A 17066-nucleotide genomic window follows, 5' to 3' on the forward strand; every position below is an offset into this window, starting at 1 on the left:
TGTTTGTGTATACCAGTTTGTGACCCCCTTCTTACTTGGGAATGGAACATCACACCTCTGGATGAGGTGCAGTACATCTGTAGCGACTGAAGCCTCATGGGCTCCACAATTACACTTTACATCACATCACATATTATATAAACCTTCTGTACCGCAGATTTTACCACCTCTTACAAAATAACACCCAAAAAAAGTAACAAACAAAACCACTATTAGCTAGGGACGCTGAGGGGTTTTCGCTGTCCTTGAGTCAGGTTAATGAACCCCCTTAACAGAGTAGATTAACAGTTTATAGGAACAGAAGAAGGGTGCAGGTGTAGCGCCCCTGAGGCTCTGGTACTGCAACTGAGTTAAGGAGCAGTATCTATCTGGATTAAGTGACAGGTGGTTTGCTAGTGCTCACACCAGACACATTACACATGCAGTTAGGTGCCTTCCCCACAGGGGGGAGTGGATTGGGGTGGACAGGGAGAGTTAGCCATTCAGTAGTATGGGACTTTCTGGTCACCAGGACAACCACTGGGGGGCGGGTGCAACATGGAGTATAAGAGGAGGTAGCCATAACACATAGGGAGCTTTTTCCTGGAGGGATGTCCCATGAAACTAGAATGGGTGCAGGAGAGCACCAGTGCTGGTGGGACGACACACAGCTCATCATTCTGTTGTGGAGCCTGGGGCTTGTGAGCAGGAGCTCAGCCCAGGTTCCTTCTGCTGATCGCTGGACAGCGAGGACAAACAGGACATTTACACTGACACCGGTAACCAGGGCCAGCTCCAGGTTTTTGTGGGCCCTGGGCGAAAGAGTCTCAGTGGACCCCATCCACACATAGACGTGCACAGATACATACAGTTACAAGTGAAAAGGTTTTGGTACCATGTTAGGCAGTTGAAAAATTATTGAATGTTCTCAGTGAGAGGAACAAAATTATAATCCTGTGATACCTTTTAATGGCTAACTAAAATAAAATAAAGTGATGTTACAAAGCAAGCTTTCGAGACTTCTCAGGTCCCTTCATCAGGCATGGTATTACAAAACATCTGAAGGTTAAAAGGTATCAGAACTACAAAATTTTATTTTTGTTTCTCTCACTGAGAGCAATCAATCAAAACATCTGAAGAAACACAAATATATGCACAAACAGAGCAGAGGGATGGCTAATAAAAGACATTTAAATAAACAAACATTGAGCTTAGAAAGTGAATCCTTAATTAGCTTTGATTAGTGGTGTGAGAGTTTTATTGTCCCAAAAAATCCAGAAGGATTTATGGCCCTTTACAAAATCTGAGGAGTCTATTCCAGAGATTCACCAGACCTCTGATCCTACATGGATATTGGGACAATAACACTCTCACACCACTAATCAAAGCTACTTAAGGATTCACTTTCTAAGCTCAGTGTTTGTTTATTTAAATGTCTTTTATTAGCCATTCCTCTGCTCTGTTTGTGCATATATTTGTGTTTCTTCAGATATTTTGTCATACCATGCCTGATGAAGGGACCTGAGATGTCTCGAAAGCTTGCTTTGTAACATCACTTTATTTTATTTTAGTTAGCCATTAAAAGGTATTACAAGATTAGAATTTTGTTCCTCTCACTGAGAACATTCAATAACAGATACATACACATACAGGCATACGTACACATACATATTTAAAGGGAAATTCACAAAAACACATATAAATAGACAAAAATCTATACACTGTCATATACACTGACATACATAGATACAGATCATACATTCACACACTGACACATTAGAGATATTTCTAATATTGGGAAGCCGGCAACAGCCTCATTCACCTCCCCGCTTGTGCCCATCCAGCTCCTCCTGGGCATGTGTCTGTGCCACGCTAATTGGTGGCCGTCACTAACAGACATGGTCGCACATAGAGAACACTAACACTGCTGTATATACAGTACATCACAAGAGAGGCTGGGGACATACACATGACTTGGGGGCATACATATTACTGAGGAAAGGAATATACAGCAATGCGGGCCATACAGCTCTAGAGGGGGGCAATGGTTCTGGGGTTGGGGGACAAACAGCTCTAAGGTGGGGAGCTGGCATGTAGCTCTGCAAGTATACACAGCTCTGAGGGGGTATACAGCACTGGGGTGGAGGTGACATACAACTCTGGGGGTATAGCAGTATGCAGCCCCCATATTCCTCCATATAGTGTTATGAAGCCCCCATAGTTCTCTATGCAGCCCCCATATGGCACTATGCAACCCCCATATAAGATTAAGCAGCCCCCATATAGCACAATGCAGACCCATGTAGCATTAGGCATCCTCATGTGGTATACAGCCCCCATATAGCACAATGCAGACCCAGATAGCATTGGGCACCTTCATGCAGTATACAGCCCCCATATAGCACAATGCAGACCCAGATAGCATTAGGCACCTTCATGTAGTATATGTGGCGCCCCTGACCCGGTCAGGCACCACTGAGTACTGCACCCATGCTGGGACAGTACTTCCAGGTAATCCTAAGGGGCAGAACGAGGTGTGTATGCACAGACACATAGCAACCAGGTCTCCCACACCTTTAGAGGGGACCCTTGGGTAGTCTCTAGAGAGGGATAGCTTTCAAATCTTTTCAAGAGGTGGAGCGTAAGGGCTGGGAGCTAAAGTGCAGAGGTTGTAAGGAAAGGAGGGAGAGAACCAGTCTGGTAGTGGAGCACGGTAGTTGCGAGGCGGACATGAGCGCTCACACTAGTCAGATTCTACGCGGTGTAGTGACAGTGGGCGGGGGAGAAAGGTCACCGTGTAGTCAGAGAAAGAGGTGCTCCTGGTGACTAGGCACGTACGGGGACAGGTCCCTAGAGCAGACTCCAGTTTAACTATCTGCTAAACCTGCCGATGAGGGGAACTACAAGTTCCTCACCAACCACACAGAGTCCGAGCTTCAGCAGCAACGCAGGGACCCATAAGGAGACAGAGCCTGAAGCTATCTCACCTGGTCCACGCTGCCGGCAAACGGGCCAAACACAGGGGAGAAAAGGCAGTAGCGACTCCCTGGATAGACTCCCACGGTACTTCAGGTCAGGGGGTTATCCGAACACAGAAGTGCTAGGAAGGCGAGCTAACTGGTCACCCTCAGATTGGCCCGAATAAGCCCCTAGTCCTACCTGGTTACTCACAGCAACGCCCGGGTCAGCTCACAGCAACAACATCTGAGTGAGGAAAAAGCAGTTGAAAGACTTTTGGACTCAGTCTGAGGTGTTACGGGACCCGCTACCCTGCTCACCTGAGCCCCTGGGGCCTGCCTCACTCACGGGAGGCTACAACATCTGACTTCAGACTCCATCAGCTCCAGACGCTCATAAAACCTGCAGTGGCGGTCATCCATATCCCTGACCGCAAGCCGTGAGTGGCGTCACGACACATTCAAAAATAACAGTACCTGTTGCCATACAAAAGAAGCCCTGTGGCGTCCTTGAAGAGGATCAGCATCCCTTGGGTGACACATATAGAGCCCTCATATAGCACAATGCAGACCCAGATAGCATTAGGCACCTTCATGTAGTATACAGGCTGCATATATCACAATGCAGACCCACATAGCATTAGGCACCCTCATGTAGTATACAGCCACCATACAGCACAATGCAGACATAGATAGCATTAGGCACCCTCATGTAGTATACAGCTGCCATATAGCACAGTGCACACCCACATTGCATTGGGCACCTTCATGTAGTATACAGCCGCCATATAGCACAGTGCATAAGCAAGGATGATTGACCTTAGGGAGATCAACATCCAGCACCACGGAGACACCATTACATGTTTCTCAACGCAGTGATTCTAGAACAAGGCCCCCTGGGAAAATATGCAAAACAAGACTGCCGCGGAAACACCACCACATGTCTCAACGCTGGCAGGAAACTGGCCAGGTCTTTCACCGGGAAGGAACAACCACGGGAAGGGCAGTCTCCAGTGAAGCAAACCGCCTATGCCAAAACATGGTATCCATCCACAGACAGCTGTTTCGGGGTATTTGCCCCTCATCAGTGTGGAGTAGGAAACTGTCTAGTGGGAGCAATGCCTAGTAAAAGACTACATAAGCAAGGATGATTGACCTTAGGGAGATCAACATTCAGCACCACGGAGACACCATCACGTGTTTCTCAACGCAGTGATTCTAGAACAAGGCCCCCTGGGAAAATATGCAAAACAAGACTGCCGCGGAAACACCATCACATGTCTCAACGCTGGCAGGAAACTAGCCAGGTCTTTCACCGGGAAGGAACAACCACGGGAAGGGCAGTCTTCAGTCAAGGAAACCGCCTATATAAGGTTATATATGATAAGACTCATGACCCTCTTGGTAACTGTCAAGTGATGACAATGATGTAAAGCAGGAGCAGACATTGGTGCAATGGAATTGTGCATTATAATGAATTAATGGCCTGCAAAGATCCCATTTATTGTTCCTACTCAAAGGCTTTAACCCCTTAACGACCTTTGATGTACTGAGTACGTCATGGTGACATGGTGCTAAACGACCCATGACGTACTCAGTACGTCATGGCAAAATCGCGGTCCCGGAGCACCGGGGAGTGAAATTTGTTTACTTAAACGGTAGATTCGGGAAGGAGGGGACCTCTGCCTGACCTCAGGAGGGGTGGTGCCTCCTCCCCGAACCTACAGAGGCTGTGATTGGCTGACGAACGCCGCTCAGACAATTACAGCCACTGTAATGTTCCAGCCATTGAAAATGGCTGGAACATTGAAATCCAGCCCTGATCAGTGCTGCTGTAGCACTGGCCATTGGCTGGAGCTGGGTGATCGATGCTTCACCCGCCCCCAGCTCTGATTGGAGAGACCGGTCTTGTGACCACTCTCTCCAATCAATGTGGATCTGCGGCCTGTGACCGTCCCTGGAAGCCGAGAAGAGCGGTAAGTTGCTGTCCCCGCCGCCCGCCCCTGTCCCCGATCGCCCCGCCGCTGCTCCCGCTCCACCGCTGTCCCCGGCGCCACGCTCCTGATCCACCGCTGTCCCCGGCGCCATGCTCCCGCTCCACCGCTGTCCCCGCCGCTGTCTCCGATCGCCCCGGCGCCATGCTCCCGCTCCTCCGCTGTCCCCGCCGCTGTCTCCGATCGCCCCGGCGCCATGCTCCCGCTCCACCGCTGTCCCCGCCGCTGTCTCCGATCGCCCCGGCGCCATGCTCCCGCTCCACCGCTGTCCCCGCCGCTGTCTCCGATCGCCCCCGGCGCCATGCTCCCGCTCCACCGCTGTCCCCGCCGCTGTCTCCGATCGCCCCGGCGCCATGCTCCCGCTCCACCGCTGTCCCCGCCGCTGTCTCCGATCGCCCCGGCGCCATGCTCCCGCTCCACCGCTGTCCCCGCCGCTGTCTCCGATCGCCCCGGCGCCATGCTCCCGCTCCACCACTGTCCCCGCCGCTGTCTCCGATCGCCCCGGTGCCATGCTCCCGCTCCACCGCTGTCCCCGCCGCTGTCTCCGATCGCCCCGCCGCTGCTCCCGCTCCACCGCTGTCCCCACCGCTGCTCCCGATGCACCGCTGTCCCCGCCGCTGTCTCTGATCACCCCGCCGCTGCTCCCGCTCCACCGCTGTCCCCGCCGCCGCTCCCGATCCACCGCTGTCCCCGGCGCCATGCTCCCGCTCCACCGCGGTCCCCGCCGCCGCTCCCGATCCACCGCTGTCCCCGCCGCCATGCTCGCCACTGTCCCCGCCGCCGTCGCACCCACCTTTTTCAGCCGCTGCTGCCCCCGAATCGGCCCCCACTGTTCCCGATCGGCGGCCGCCGCCTCCTTCATCGGCTGCCCCTTCTCCATCGCCACACCTCCTATCCCTCCATGTGCTGCAAGCCACCCTCCCCCCACGTGGGGGGAGGGTGGCTTGCAGCACATGTGGGGGGAGGGTGGCTGGCTTGCAGCACATGTGGGGGGAGGGTGGCTGGCTTGCAGCACATGTGGGGGGAGAGTGGCTGGCTTGCAGCACATGTGGGGGGAGGGTGGCTGGCTTGCAGCACATGTGGGGGGAGGGTGGCTGGCTTGCAGCACATGTGGGGGGAGGGTGGCTGGCTTGCAGCACATGTGGGGGGAGGGTGGCTGGCTTGCAGCACATGTGGGGAGAGGGTGGCTGGCTTGCAGCACATGTGCTGCAAGCCACCCTCCCCCCACATGTGCTGCAAGCCACCCTCCCCCCACATGTGCTGCAAGCCACCCTCCCCCCACATGTGCTGCAAGCCACCCTCCCCCTACATGTGCTGCAAGCCACCCTCCCCCTACATGTGCTGCAAGCCACCCTCCCCCCGGGGCCCCCCTCCTCCATGTGCCATCTCTCTCTAACATCAGACTCTGCCCCCCTCCCAGATCTGCTGCCTGCTCACTCCCATTTTCCATCTACTGCCCCCTCTCACCCTCCTCGATCTGTTGCCTCCTTCATCTGCTGCCTCTTCTGTCTGCTGTGATCCTGCTGCCTAGATCCATCCTGTAAGGTAGGTATCCCCATCTCACCTCCCCCCCCATCCTCTGCCGCTCCTCCATCCGCTGCGCCATTTCCCATCCATCCGCTGCGCCATTTCCCATCATCCATCCTCTGCGCCCTTTCCCATCCTCTGCCGCTCCTCCACCTGCTGCGCCCTTTCCCATCTTCCATCCGCTGCGCCCTTTCTCATCTGCCGCCCCGCCCTCTCGCATCGCATTATCCAGCGCAGTTGCTCGCTTCCAGACTACAGTGGATGATGCGATGCGAGACTCATGCATTGCTCTCACGTTTGGCACTGGTCTTAGTGGCAGGCGCTCATTTTTTTTTTTTTTACTGATGTCTGTATTTTTTATTTCGCCAAACTAATTTTTTTTGTATGGGGGGGGTCTAGTTTCCAAAATGGGATCACATGTGGGGGAGCTCCATTGTTTAGGCACCTCAGGGGGTCTCCAAATGAAACATGGCGTCTGCTAATAATTCCAATCAATTTTACTGTGAAATGGCGCTCCTTCTCTTCTGAGCCCCGCCGTACGCCCAAACAATTAATTTCCACCACATATGAGGTATCGTCGTACTCAGGAGAAATTGCACAATACATTTTATGGTGCATTTTTTCCTGATATCCTTGTGGAAAAAAAAGCTACCTGTTTGAAAAAACAATTTTGTGGTAAAAAAAAGAATAAAATATTTTCACGGCTCAACATTACAAACGTTTGTGAAGCCTCCAGGGGTTCCAAGTGCTCACTAAACAGCTAGATAAATTCCATGAGGGGTCTAGTTTCCAAAATGGGGTCAATTGTGGGGGAGCTCCATTGTTTAGGCACTTCAGGGGGGTCTCCAAACGCAACATGGCGTTCGCTAATAATTCCAACCAATTTTGCTGTGAAATGGCACTCCTTGCCTTCCGAGTCCTGCCGTGCGCCCAAACATTTGATTTCCACCACATATGGGGTATCTGCGTACTCAGGAGAAAATGCACAATACATTTTATGGTGCATTTTTTCCTGATACCCTTGTGATAAAAAAAGCTACCTGGTTGAAGCAACAGTTTTGTGGTAAAAAAAAAATTTTTCTTTTCACGGCTCAACGTTATAAACTTCTGTGAAGCCCCCAGGGGTTCAAAGTGCACATCAAACATCTAGAAAAAATATTTGAGGGCTCTAGTTTCCAAAATGGGGTCACTTATGGGGGAGCTCCATTGTTTAGGCACCTCGGGGAGTCTTCAAACCCGACATGGCGTCCGCTAATGAGTGCAGCTAATTTTGCACTCAAAAATTCAAATGGCGCTCCTTGCCTTCCGAGTCGTGCTGTGTGCCCAAACATTTGATTACCACCACATATGGGGTATCTGCGTACTCAGGAGAAAATGCACAATACATTTTATGGTGCATTTTTTCCTGATACCCTTGTGATAAAAAAAGCTACCTGGTTGAAGCAACAGTTTTGTGGTAAAAAAAAATTTTTTTCTTTTCACGGCTCAACGTTATAAACTTCTGTGAAGCCCCCAGGGGTTCAAAGTGCACATCAAACATCTAGAAAAAATATTTGAGGGCTCTAGTTTCCAAAATGGGGTCATTTGTGGGGGAGCCCCATTGTTTAGGCACCTCAGGGGGTCTTCAAACTCAGAATCGCCAGGATCCGTTGAAATGTTCCAGAGTTATAACCTGTCAAAGTGACACTGGTCAAAATTGCAAAAAATGGCCGGGTCTTTTAGGTGAAAACAGGCTGGGGGCTGAAGGGGTTAAACTGTAAAGTGCTGCAGAATATGTTGGCGCTATAAATATAAAAAATATTTATTTTAGACACTTTCCTTGGTCTGTGTCCACTCCTGATGCAAGGCATGATGAAGCCTTGTTCAGCAGTGTGGTGGACGATAAAGTAAAGATGTGACGCCCCTGGACTATCAGGTCGTCAGAGGATATTTCACAATCTGCCCTCCCGTGCAGTATCCATCTCCTTCTTGGTTATGGGTCCCCAACTACATGGTGTTGCCAACATCAGCTAATCATAATCCTAGGTACACTCTACACCACACCCACCAGACACAACAGTGGACGGCCTGAGTGGAATAGGGTCGCCCACTTGGGGGGTTGGTTAGGGGAGGTCAGGAGTGTCAGGAGTAGGGAGTTGTAGTTTGGAAGTGAAAGAGAGAGGAGGTCAGGAGCAGGGCTCATAGGAAGCTATCTATGTGGCAGACGGCGGTCTGGGCCTAGAGGAGCTGGACCCCCAGTCGCAGGGGATCGTGGCAAGGGGCACGGAACTGTCGAGGAGGACAGCCGGCGGCCTTGCACCTTCACGAGGGGGATAGGACTTTCCACTCAAACGGTCCAGAAAATCCCAAGTGTAAACCCTGAGAGCAAGCTCCCACACTTAGCCATAGTGGGGAGCGGGACCCGGCAAGATCCATACTACTGGGACCAACAGAGAAGTAAACTTAGTGCCTGGAGGCAGGTCACGGATCACCAGGCAGCACCATTGGGGACGGGACCCAAACTAGCTCCCCTCGGCGGCAGCAGTATCCAGAACTTTGGTTTATCCAGTTGTCGGTGTCAGTTTAATGGACTGAGTGAGTATGCAAGTGACCCCCTTCGCACCCAACGGAAATCCCTGCTCACCATCACCGAGTCCCGGGGCATTCCCCCTACCCGTGGGGGTTCTAACACCTGGCTGCCTCATTCCATCACCCCCGGATACTCCCAACTGCAGCGGTGGTACTCCAAATAACCATATACCACGGGTGGCGTCATGAACTCTAACACAATCCCCTGTAAATACCCCCTTTATTTGAGTGGCCGCACAACCCCCAGGTCCGGACACCCCTTGAGCCACTGTGGATCCGGATCCGAGCAGCCTGGCTGCTGGCACGGGGGCGACACAAAGACATAGGCTTACCACCAACAGAGTTTGATCCTATAACTTTTTAATTTTCTCTTTGGAAGCCTATCTGGGTATCTATGATCAACTATTCATGTTGAATCTTTTTTTTTAATTCCTTTATCAATCTTTTGTTTGATTTTACAACTGAGAAAAGAATATCTTTCTACCCGTTCCAGGAGGCACACTGCACATTTTGACAGCCACTATTACGAGAACACAAACAAGGCTCTACTAATTTCGCTAGCTCTACCCTTCCAAGTAAGAACTGAGAGCAGGAGGAAATAAAAATAAAATCTGTTTTCAAATATACATTCTAGGTCAATCATGGCCTGAAGTGAATTGAATCTATTTGTGTGCCTGGAGGTCTACTAAATATTACAGTAAAAATGTAAAAGTAAATGACCTGCTGCCCGGATGATGTTGTTGATGACTCCTCTTGGAATGGCTTCATCGCTAATAAACCTCACAGATCTCCTTTGGTTCAGCAATTCGTAAAATTCCTTTGATCTTTTTAACATTTCCTGCTCAGGGTATCGTCTTGGGCTAAAGGAAACGTGTAAGAGGTTTTCTTCATCCATATCTTGCCATTCATCTTTCCCCTCTGAAAAATAAACAAAATATAGGTGTAAGGCATGGAGTGGAAACAGATTAAACATTTTTTTATGCTATCACTGTTAACCTCCTTTTTTTTATTTTTTACATTAAAACATAGCATTTTTTAATGATGGATACTTAAGAAATAACATGTACTAAAAAAGGTTATGCTGATGACTCGTGTAGCTGGTAAACACCGCCCTACTCACTGACGGCACCACTCTGTTCCTCCCAGTTTATATCCTCTCATGAGTTGCTTTCTGCAACACGTGCAACACATCCAACTTTGCTACATCCTCCTGTTGCTGGAAAGTCTCCACATTGGCTTGCCACATACACCGCTTTGAGGCGATGGGTCCTGCCATATGTGCAGTATAAGAACGGCATGGCGACCAAGTCATACTTTTGTCTCCTGATGAACCCCAGCATATAATTAGGGAGAAACGTGTTGTGCCTGGGATATTTCCCGTTAATTTGATGATGACTTTGGGATATCTGGGTGTGATTAGGCACCTATGAAGATAGAACACCACAAAGGTGCTGCCCTGAATGCTCCCATAAAGATAAGTAATTGATACTTGCATTATTTATTCTGTATTTTAATGTAATATATATATATATATATATATATATATATATATATATATATATATATATTGGTCCAGGAAGGTTATCTAGGTACTTCATAGGGAGAATAGGAACAGGTTGGAGGGACAGCCGTTGTGGAATGGTGGCACCACTCGAACCCTAGGGTGTGTGTGACTTAAGTGTCATATCTCCATTGACAGGTAGTGGACAGACCCCTTTGAGGGACAATTAGATCGCCCATTAACACTGTTAAGGATGAGAACCCCCAGTGGTGACTAGCATTAAGGAATTTACACCTGAGATATCCCATAGTCTGGATTTGTTTGTATATATGTTTTTTTCTTCGGTGTGTGGGATAGTATTGGTATTTTAATAAGAATAAAAACTAGTTTTAACTATATAGAAAGGTAGATTCTATTATAAATTTAATTCACTGCCTTGCGTCTATTGCTTTTGAGGTCTTTATGCAAAGTCTCCATCCAGCTGTAGTGAGGCGTAGCCAGTCTCTGCAGGAGTTTAATCACCTCTCTCCTGCGAGTGTTGCTGCTCTTGCCTATCCCCTGCCAGTAGTGGCTATATTAGGAAGCTCCTCCCTCCACAACTTGCCTGAGCTTAGCTCCTAGTTAGTCAGTGTCTTGCGCTCTCTCTGGTTGTGTGGCGCCCCTGAGGCTTCCGTCGCCACAGAGATATTGCACCTCAGCCAGAGGTGTGATATCCCATCCCGGGTAAGAATGGGGTCAACTCCCGGTGCACAAACAAAACTTGCACACACCAATTGGTAGGCATACACCAGGTCAGGGATAGTGGCAGCAACCCCCATAGATTTAGTCAGGGGGCCGTAAGTCCCATCACTGGTCCCAATTGTGTGGGTGGGGCCTAGTCAGTGGGTGTGTGGGAGGAGTCAGAAAGAGTGAGTAGAAAAAGGGAACTAGGTGGTTCAAGTGTAGGCGGTCTGTCAGAAGGAGTAGAGGAGTGAGGAGGTGGGCTGTCAGGAAGGGACAGCAGATAGAGAAGGCAGAGACAGAAGGAGGTTCCTGGTGGAGATCTTGGGGTCTTGCTAGGCCCAGGTGACACCGACAGAAAGGAAGAAGGGATTCCAGGGCCACGGAAGGGCAACTGTCCCGTGACCTGTTCCACTGACAACATCGGGTGGAGGGATCTGGCTGCATTCAGGGACGGTCCCTAGACAGAGGGAAGAAAGACAATTCCTCAAAAGTAAAAACGAAGGCCTGGGAGATCATTGCAAGCGCCCAGGGCCACGTTCCGCCACAGACCCCCGGTGAAGGGGGCAAGATGCGACTGCGATCAGCCCCCTTTGTACAGGCCCTGTGGTGGAGGCCCGAGACCAGCTAAAACAGTCGAAGGCTAGGAAGCCAGTTAGAAAAGGACACACACAAAAGGGGTACACTGGGACTGACCCTTGACCTATCCGGGATCGGCGGCGGCCCCTGACAGCGGTTCCTGGCATTCCGTGAGTAACCGGTCAACTGCAGTACTGAGACTGAACAGTGAGTAAAACCAAAGAAGATGTTCAAGAAAGGCCCCAACTTCAAAAAGAAGAAGAAATGATCCAAACAGTACTTGGAAAATTCCCCAAAACATGGACCCAAATAAATCAAGCCATAGTGGTACCAGTATTGACTTTACCACAAGTGATCGTACCAGACACAGTAGAGGTTCCAGATCCACCTGAAGACCTGTCGGTCCCAACACCAGATGCCACGCCAGCAGTGGAACAGGAGAATCAACCCCCTGCCAGTGGTGAATCTGTCATACCCTTGGTGAACCTAAGACCCCGTAGGCAACCATCACACATACCTATCAGGGTTAGGCCTACCAGCAACACTGAGGTAGTAGACACCCCAAGTAGTAGAGGATCAACACAAGTACTACGTAGGTCCCAACGTAGCACCCAGGGACAGCCCCCTCTAAGGTATAGGGAATAAAGGAAAAGTACCTATTAGAGTGTAAATAGTTATTAGAAATGTCTGTCTATAATGCTTTTGTTTTAGGTGATTAAGTTTATGGACAACTGGGTCACTGGACTATGGGTGATCAAAACTTTAATTGTATATAGTTAGCACACATTGGGCTCAAATTACCCCAGAAGAATAACTCGTCCGGCGTGCATAGAATCAGGGCATCGATGCTCTGATGCACGCCCAGAGCCTACGTACGGGGGTTTTCTCGCGGCGGGTCCCCCATGGACTGTTACCTACATCTAGAGCAGTGTAATGGACACCTGGCAGGGAGCCACACTGGACTCATAAGAATTGTAGTAATGTCATTTAAGTTTGTAACGTTTTAGAAAAGTGCTTCCCAAAAAGGGATGAAAAGTTATAATATGTTTTGTTTATGTTTCCTCAGTCCGGGAGTACTGATTTTAACTAAGGGGGTGTGTGGCGCCCCAGCGGTCTGGTTGCTACTGCAGTGTTGCCCTCCTCAAAAGGGTTAATGCTGAGCCTGGAGGTAGCTGGGGAAATCCATTGGCCAGTAAGTACCATCATTCAACACAGTTTCCCTCCCAGGCCAGCAGAGGGAGCTCTAAACCTGGAGTTCCAGGGAACCTTCCTTAAGCACTGACCTGGGGGAGGAGTTAGTTAGTTTGTGAGGAGAGTTCAGAGAGACAAGGACTCGAGTAGTGTGGTGTGTGAGCTGGGAGCTGAGCTGGATCGCTCAGCCCAGGAAAACACATCCACAGAGAGGCAAAGAAGAGAAGAACATTGGGAGTGGAGCGTAGCCAGCTCACCCCGATGTCGTAGCTAAAGAAATTGAATACCGGAGTTCAGGGCCACTCGAGTACTCGAGTACCGGTGGTCGCATCCGGAGGACAAGGGGACTGCAGGTCTCTGTCTACCCCGCACCCGGAGGTGCAGCTGCAAATCCAGGACTGGGAGCACAGATAGACAGTACGGCACCCATGACAGTCCACGGAGCCCACCATACGGGGAAGGTAATAAATTACCTCAGAGCAGCAGAACGGGTCTCAGTATACTGAAACAGTGGGACCCCGGTTACACAAACAGAGCGTAGGGAGCAGGCCTCATTACTCATCTGGCCAGTGAGAGACCCCCCGACTACTTCCAGGCCACTGGATCACCATTATCACCTGTAACAGGGTCTCTGGACTTCACTGTTGGTAAAGACAAGTAAAGGAGAAGGTAAAGAGAATCATTGTCTGTCTGCTCCTTTATTACCGCCCTGTCGGCCCTGCACCTCGTTAACAAACACCATAGACTTTACCAAGCACCCAAAGGTTGCCCCGGGGTATCCGCTCTACCTGTGGAGAGCAAGAAACGCCTCAGCTGCCATAACACCAGCCCCAGAGGTCCCTCCCAGCAGCTGCGGTGCCATAGCCGCATATTACCACACATGGCATCACGAATATTCATATAAACATTATCATCATCTCCCCAATACCGCCACACTTTTAACTGACTCCACCAGGGTCATGTAGTTGGGCCCCGCCACCGCTGACTACCCCGGACTAGTCCGGCCCGACACCAAGCCACCTAAGGCCCTGGGGTGGGCGAGTTAAAAGTGTGGCGGAATTGGGGAGATGATGATTTTTTGGTCACCACAACATTAAAATGTATTAACATCAAAACATCGTGTAGCACCCAGGGATATGGGGTACTCGGTGTCAGGCAGTGTCTATTCGGGGAATGTCACGATGGTGGCCGTTACCTGGTTCCGTGCCCTGGGCCCTTTTTGTAATGGCGGATATTTACAGGGGATTTGTGAATAAAGTTATTCATGACGCCACTTGCGGTGTTGCGGCTAAGTGTAGGGAGCCGCCGCTGCAGGTTTTGCTGGAGCTGATAGAATGTGCAGTTCTGATGACTTGGGCCCTCTGCAAGTAGGGTATTACCCCAGCAGGTGTATGGTGCAGTGAGCCTTGGAAGAAGGAGTCCAGACAGGTATTCAGTGCAACTGGTTTTACTCACCCGGTTTGTGGTTTGTCCACTCCTGTCCACCTGACGGTAGCGTGAACCCTGTGGGGATGGAGTCTCTGGTCCTGTCCCCGGCTCTCTCTTTGCTACTGAGTCTTCGGATTCTTTAGGGCCAGCAAGGTCCTTGATGGTCCCCTTTGATGTGCAGGTGTTAAGAGGTCGGCTTGAAGCTCTTTCCTGTCTTAAGGTCCTGTACCCCGTCGGTGCATAGTTCCGGGAGTACTCCACCATACTCCACCGGCAACCACCTCTCCTGGGTACCAGGTCACCGTCAACCCGAGTCAGGACGTTGCTCAGTCACCTCCTTCACCTTCACGGCCTCACACTTTCACTGACTAAGTCTGCTCCCTTTCACTGCAGATTTCCTTCTGTCTACTGTCTTCCTGTGTCCCGACTACTCTCCACAGTCTGCCATTCCCACCTGGTCAACTAGTGGACTGGAGTGGCTCCACCTCTAGGCGGCCATCCATGATCCCACCCCAGCTGGGTACCATTGTGTGGGGGATTGTTGGGGAAAACTGGGATTACATGGGTTTTTGTTGCTACAGGCCCTGGAGTTCTGGGTACCTGAGGGGGTAGGCCCTGCATCCTGGTGGGGATGCAGAACCTTGTAACACCCTGAGGGTCTCAGGGGCGCTACAATCGCATCGACCAAAAATAGTATAATTAAAATGTCAGCTCAAGACGGAAAAAAAAGTCCTTACACAGCCCTGAAAAATACATTATGGGTCTTGGAAATGGCAACAAAAGCGCATTTCTTATTTTTACAAACTTCTGAATTCATTTTTTGCACCACTTAGATAAAAGTAAGACTATACATGTTTGCTATCTACGAACTCGTACTGACATCATATTGCGTGACATGGTGGCAAAGCAGACTGGCAATCAGTCAGCGAGTACACCTGAGTTTACAGAGGGCAGTGGGGGAGCCCCCAGCTGTGAACTCCGGTGACCTAACTGTGAGATTGCCGTACTGCTGTGGCGCCGTGTCCCGCAATCCGGCAGCAGGTTCGAAGTCGGACTCTCATGGTACCAAGTGTGACCCCGGTGAACCCACTGCCAGGTTGCCGGACTGCTGAGCTGTGGGACACTGTCACAACAGTCTGGCATTCTGGCAGTCAGGTCACCGGAGTGCACACTTCATGCTCTCAGGGAGCTCAGTTAACACTAGAAGTCCCAGAGAGGGGTCATTTAACATTTCTACCTTTGGAGCCCAGAGACGGGTCGAATGACCTGAAGGATTTTAGCTAACATCCTATAATCACCATCTTTTGTTCTGTAATTAAGGCCATTACTGTCGCACCACAGGAGGTTGTTGTTTTCCATTGAGTTTAGCCATTTAGTTTCTAGTTAGTTAGTTCTATTCAGTTTGGACAAAAGCGGGCTTTACACGCTACGATATCGTTAACGTATTATCGTCGGGGTCACGGTGTTTGTGACGCACTTCCAGCAATGTTAACGACATTGCATCATGTGACACGTACGAGCGACTTTAGTCGATCGAAAAAATGGCCAAAATCATTCGCCACGGAGAGGTCGCCCTGAATCAAAAAATCGTTAATTGCTTATTAGCGATGTTGTTCATCGTTCCTGCGGCAGCACACATCGCTATGTGTGACACCGCAGGAGCTACGAACATCTCCTTACCTGCGTCCACCGGCAATGCGGAAGGAAGGAGTTGGGCGAGATATTACGTCCCGCTCATCTCCGCCCCTCCGCTTCTATTGGCCATATGCTTAGTGACGTCACTATGACGCTGAACGCACCTCCCCATTGAGGGAGGTATTTTTCGGCGGTCATAGCGACGTCGCTGCACAGGTATGTGTGTGTGACGCTGCCGTAGCGATAATGTTCGCTACAGCAGCGATCACACAATATCACACGTACGACAGGGGCGAGTGTTGTCACGCTTGACATCGCTAGCCGATGCTAGCGATGTCGCAGCGTGTAAATCCCGCTTAAGGGTCATTTGAACCTCTTTCGGGACTTCAGGGGGGAGCTCGAAATTTCTGGGACTTCTAGTGTTAAACTTGCTGCCAGTCTCATTCACAGGTATGACCGTCCAGTTGTTCTATGCATCTGAATTTCCTGACTTGACTTTAATCTCCTCACCTGCATACACATTTAAAGTCCCTTTGCTTTTGGTATGCTAACCTGCTGTTTTACTGTTGTATAATTAGTTAAATCCTGTCTGTTTTTTTTTTTTTTTTTTTCTCTTCTTTGAGTGCTTCCTACCTGTTTGTAATTCTTTCATGTGCCTCACCCCTGCTGGTCAGCTGATGTTCATCTGGATCAATGAGACATGTATATAAGTACTGCACTAGGTCTATGACCGTGGTCTGTGTGCGTGCCTCTGGATAAGTGCCTCATAAGTGTCAGAAATATACCAGAAATGAAATGTAATTCTATGGCCTAACTCTCCATGGTCCCCATTCATCTCTGATTCTGACAATCCATCTGTCTCATTCACAGGTATGACCGTCCAGTTGTTCTATGCATCTGAATTTCCTGACTTGACTTTAATCTCCTCACCTGCATACACATTTAAAGTCCCTTTGCTTTTGGTATGCTAACCTGCTGTTTTACTGT

At 50.0% G+C, this 17066-nt stretch overlaps 1 protein-coding gene across 1 annotated transcript in view; it reads right to left on the reverse strand.

Moving 5' to 3' along the window:
* Positions 1-17066, reverse strand: part of IYD (iodotyrosine deiodinase) — a 171665-nt gene that overhangs the window by 33424 nt on the left and 121175 nt on the right. The window contains exon 2 of the mRNA XM_075338154.1: positions 9746-9943. Coding sequence (XP_075194269.1) covers positions 9746-9943 — 198 coding nt within the window. The remainder of the gene's footprint in view (positions 1-9745; positions 9944-17066) is intronic.

This window comes from Anomaloglossus baeobatrachus, chromosome 3, assembly GCF_048569485.1.
Source record: "Anomaloglossus baeobatrachus isolate aAnoBae1 chromosome 3, aAnoBae1.hap1, whole genome shotgun sequence".
NCBI classification, from domain to species: Eukaryota; Metazoa; Chordata; class Amphibia; order Anura; family Aromobatidae; genus Anomaloglossus; species Anomaloglossus baeobatrachus.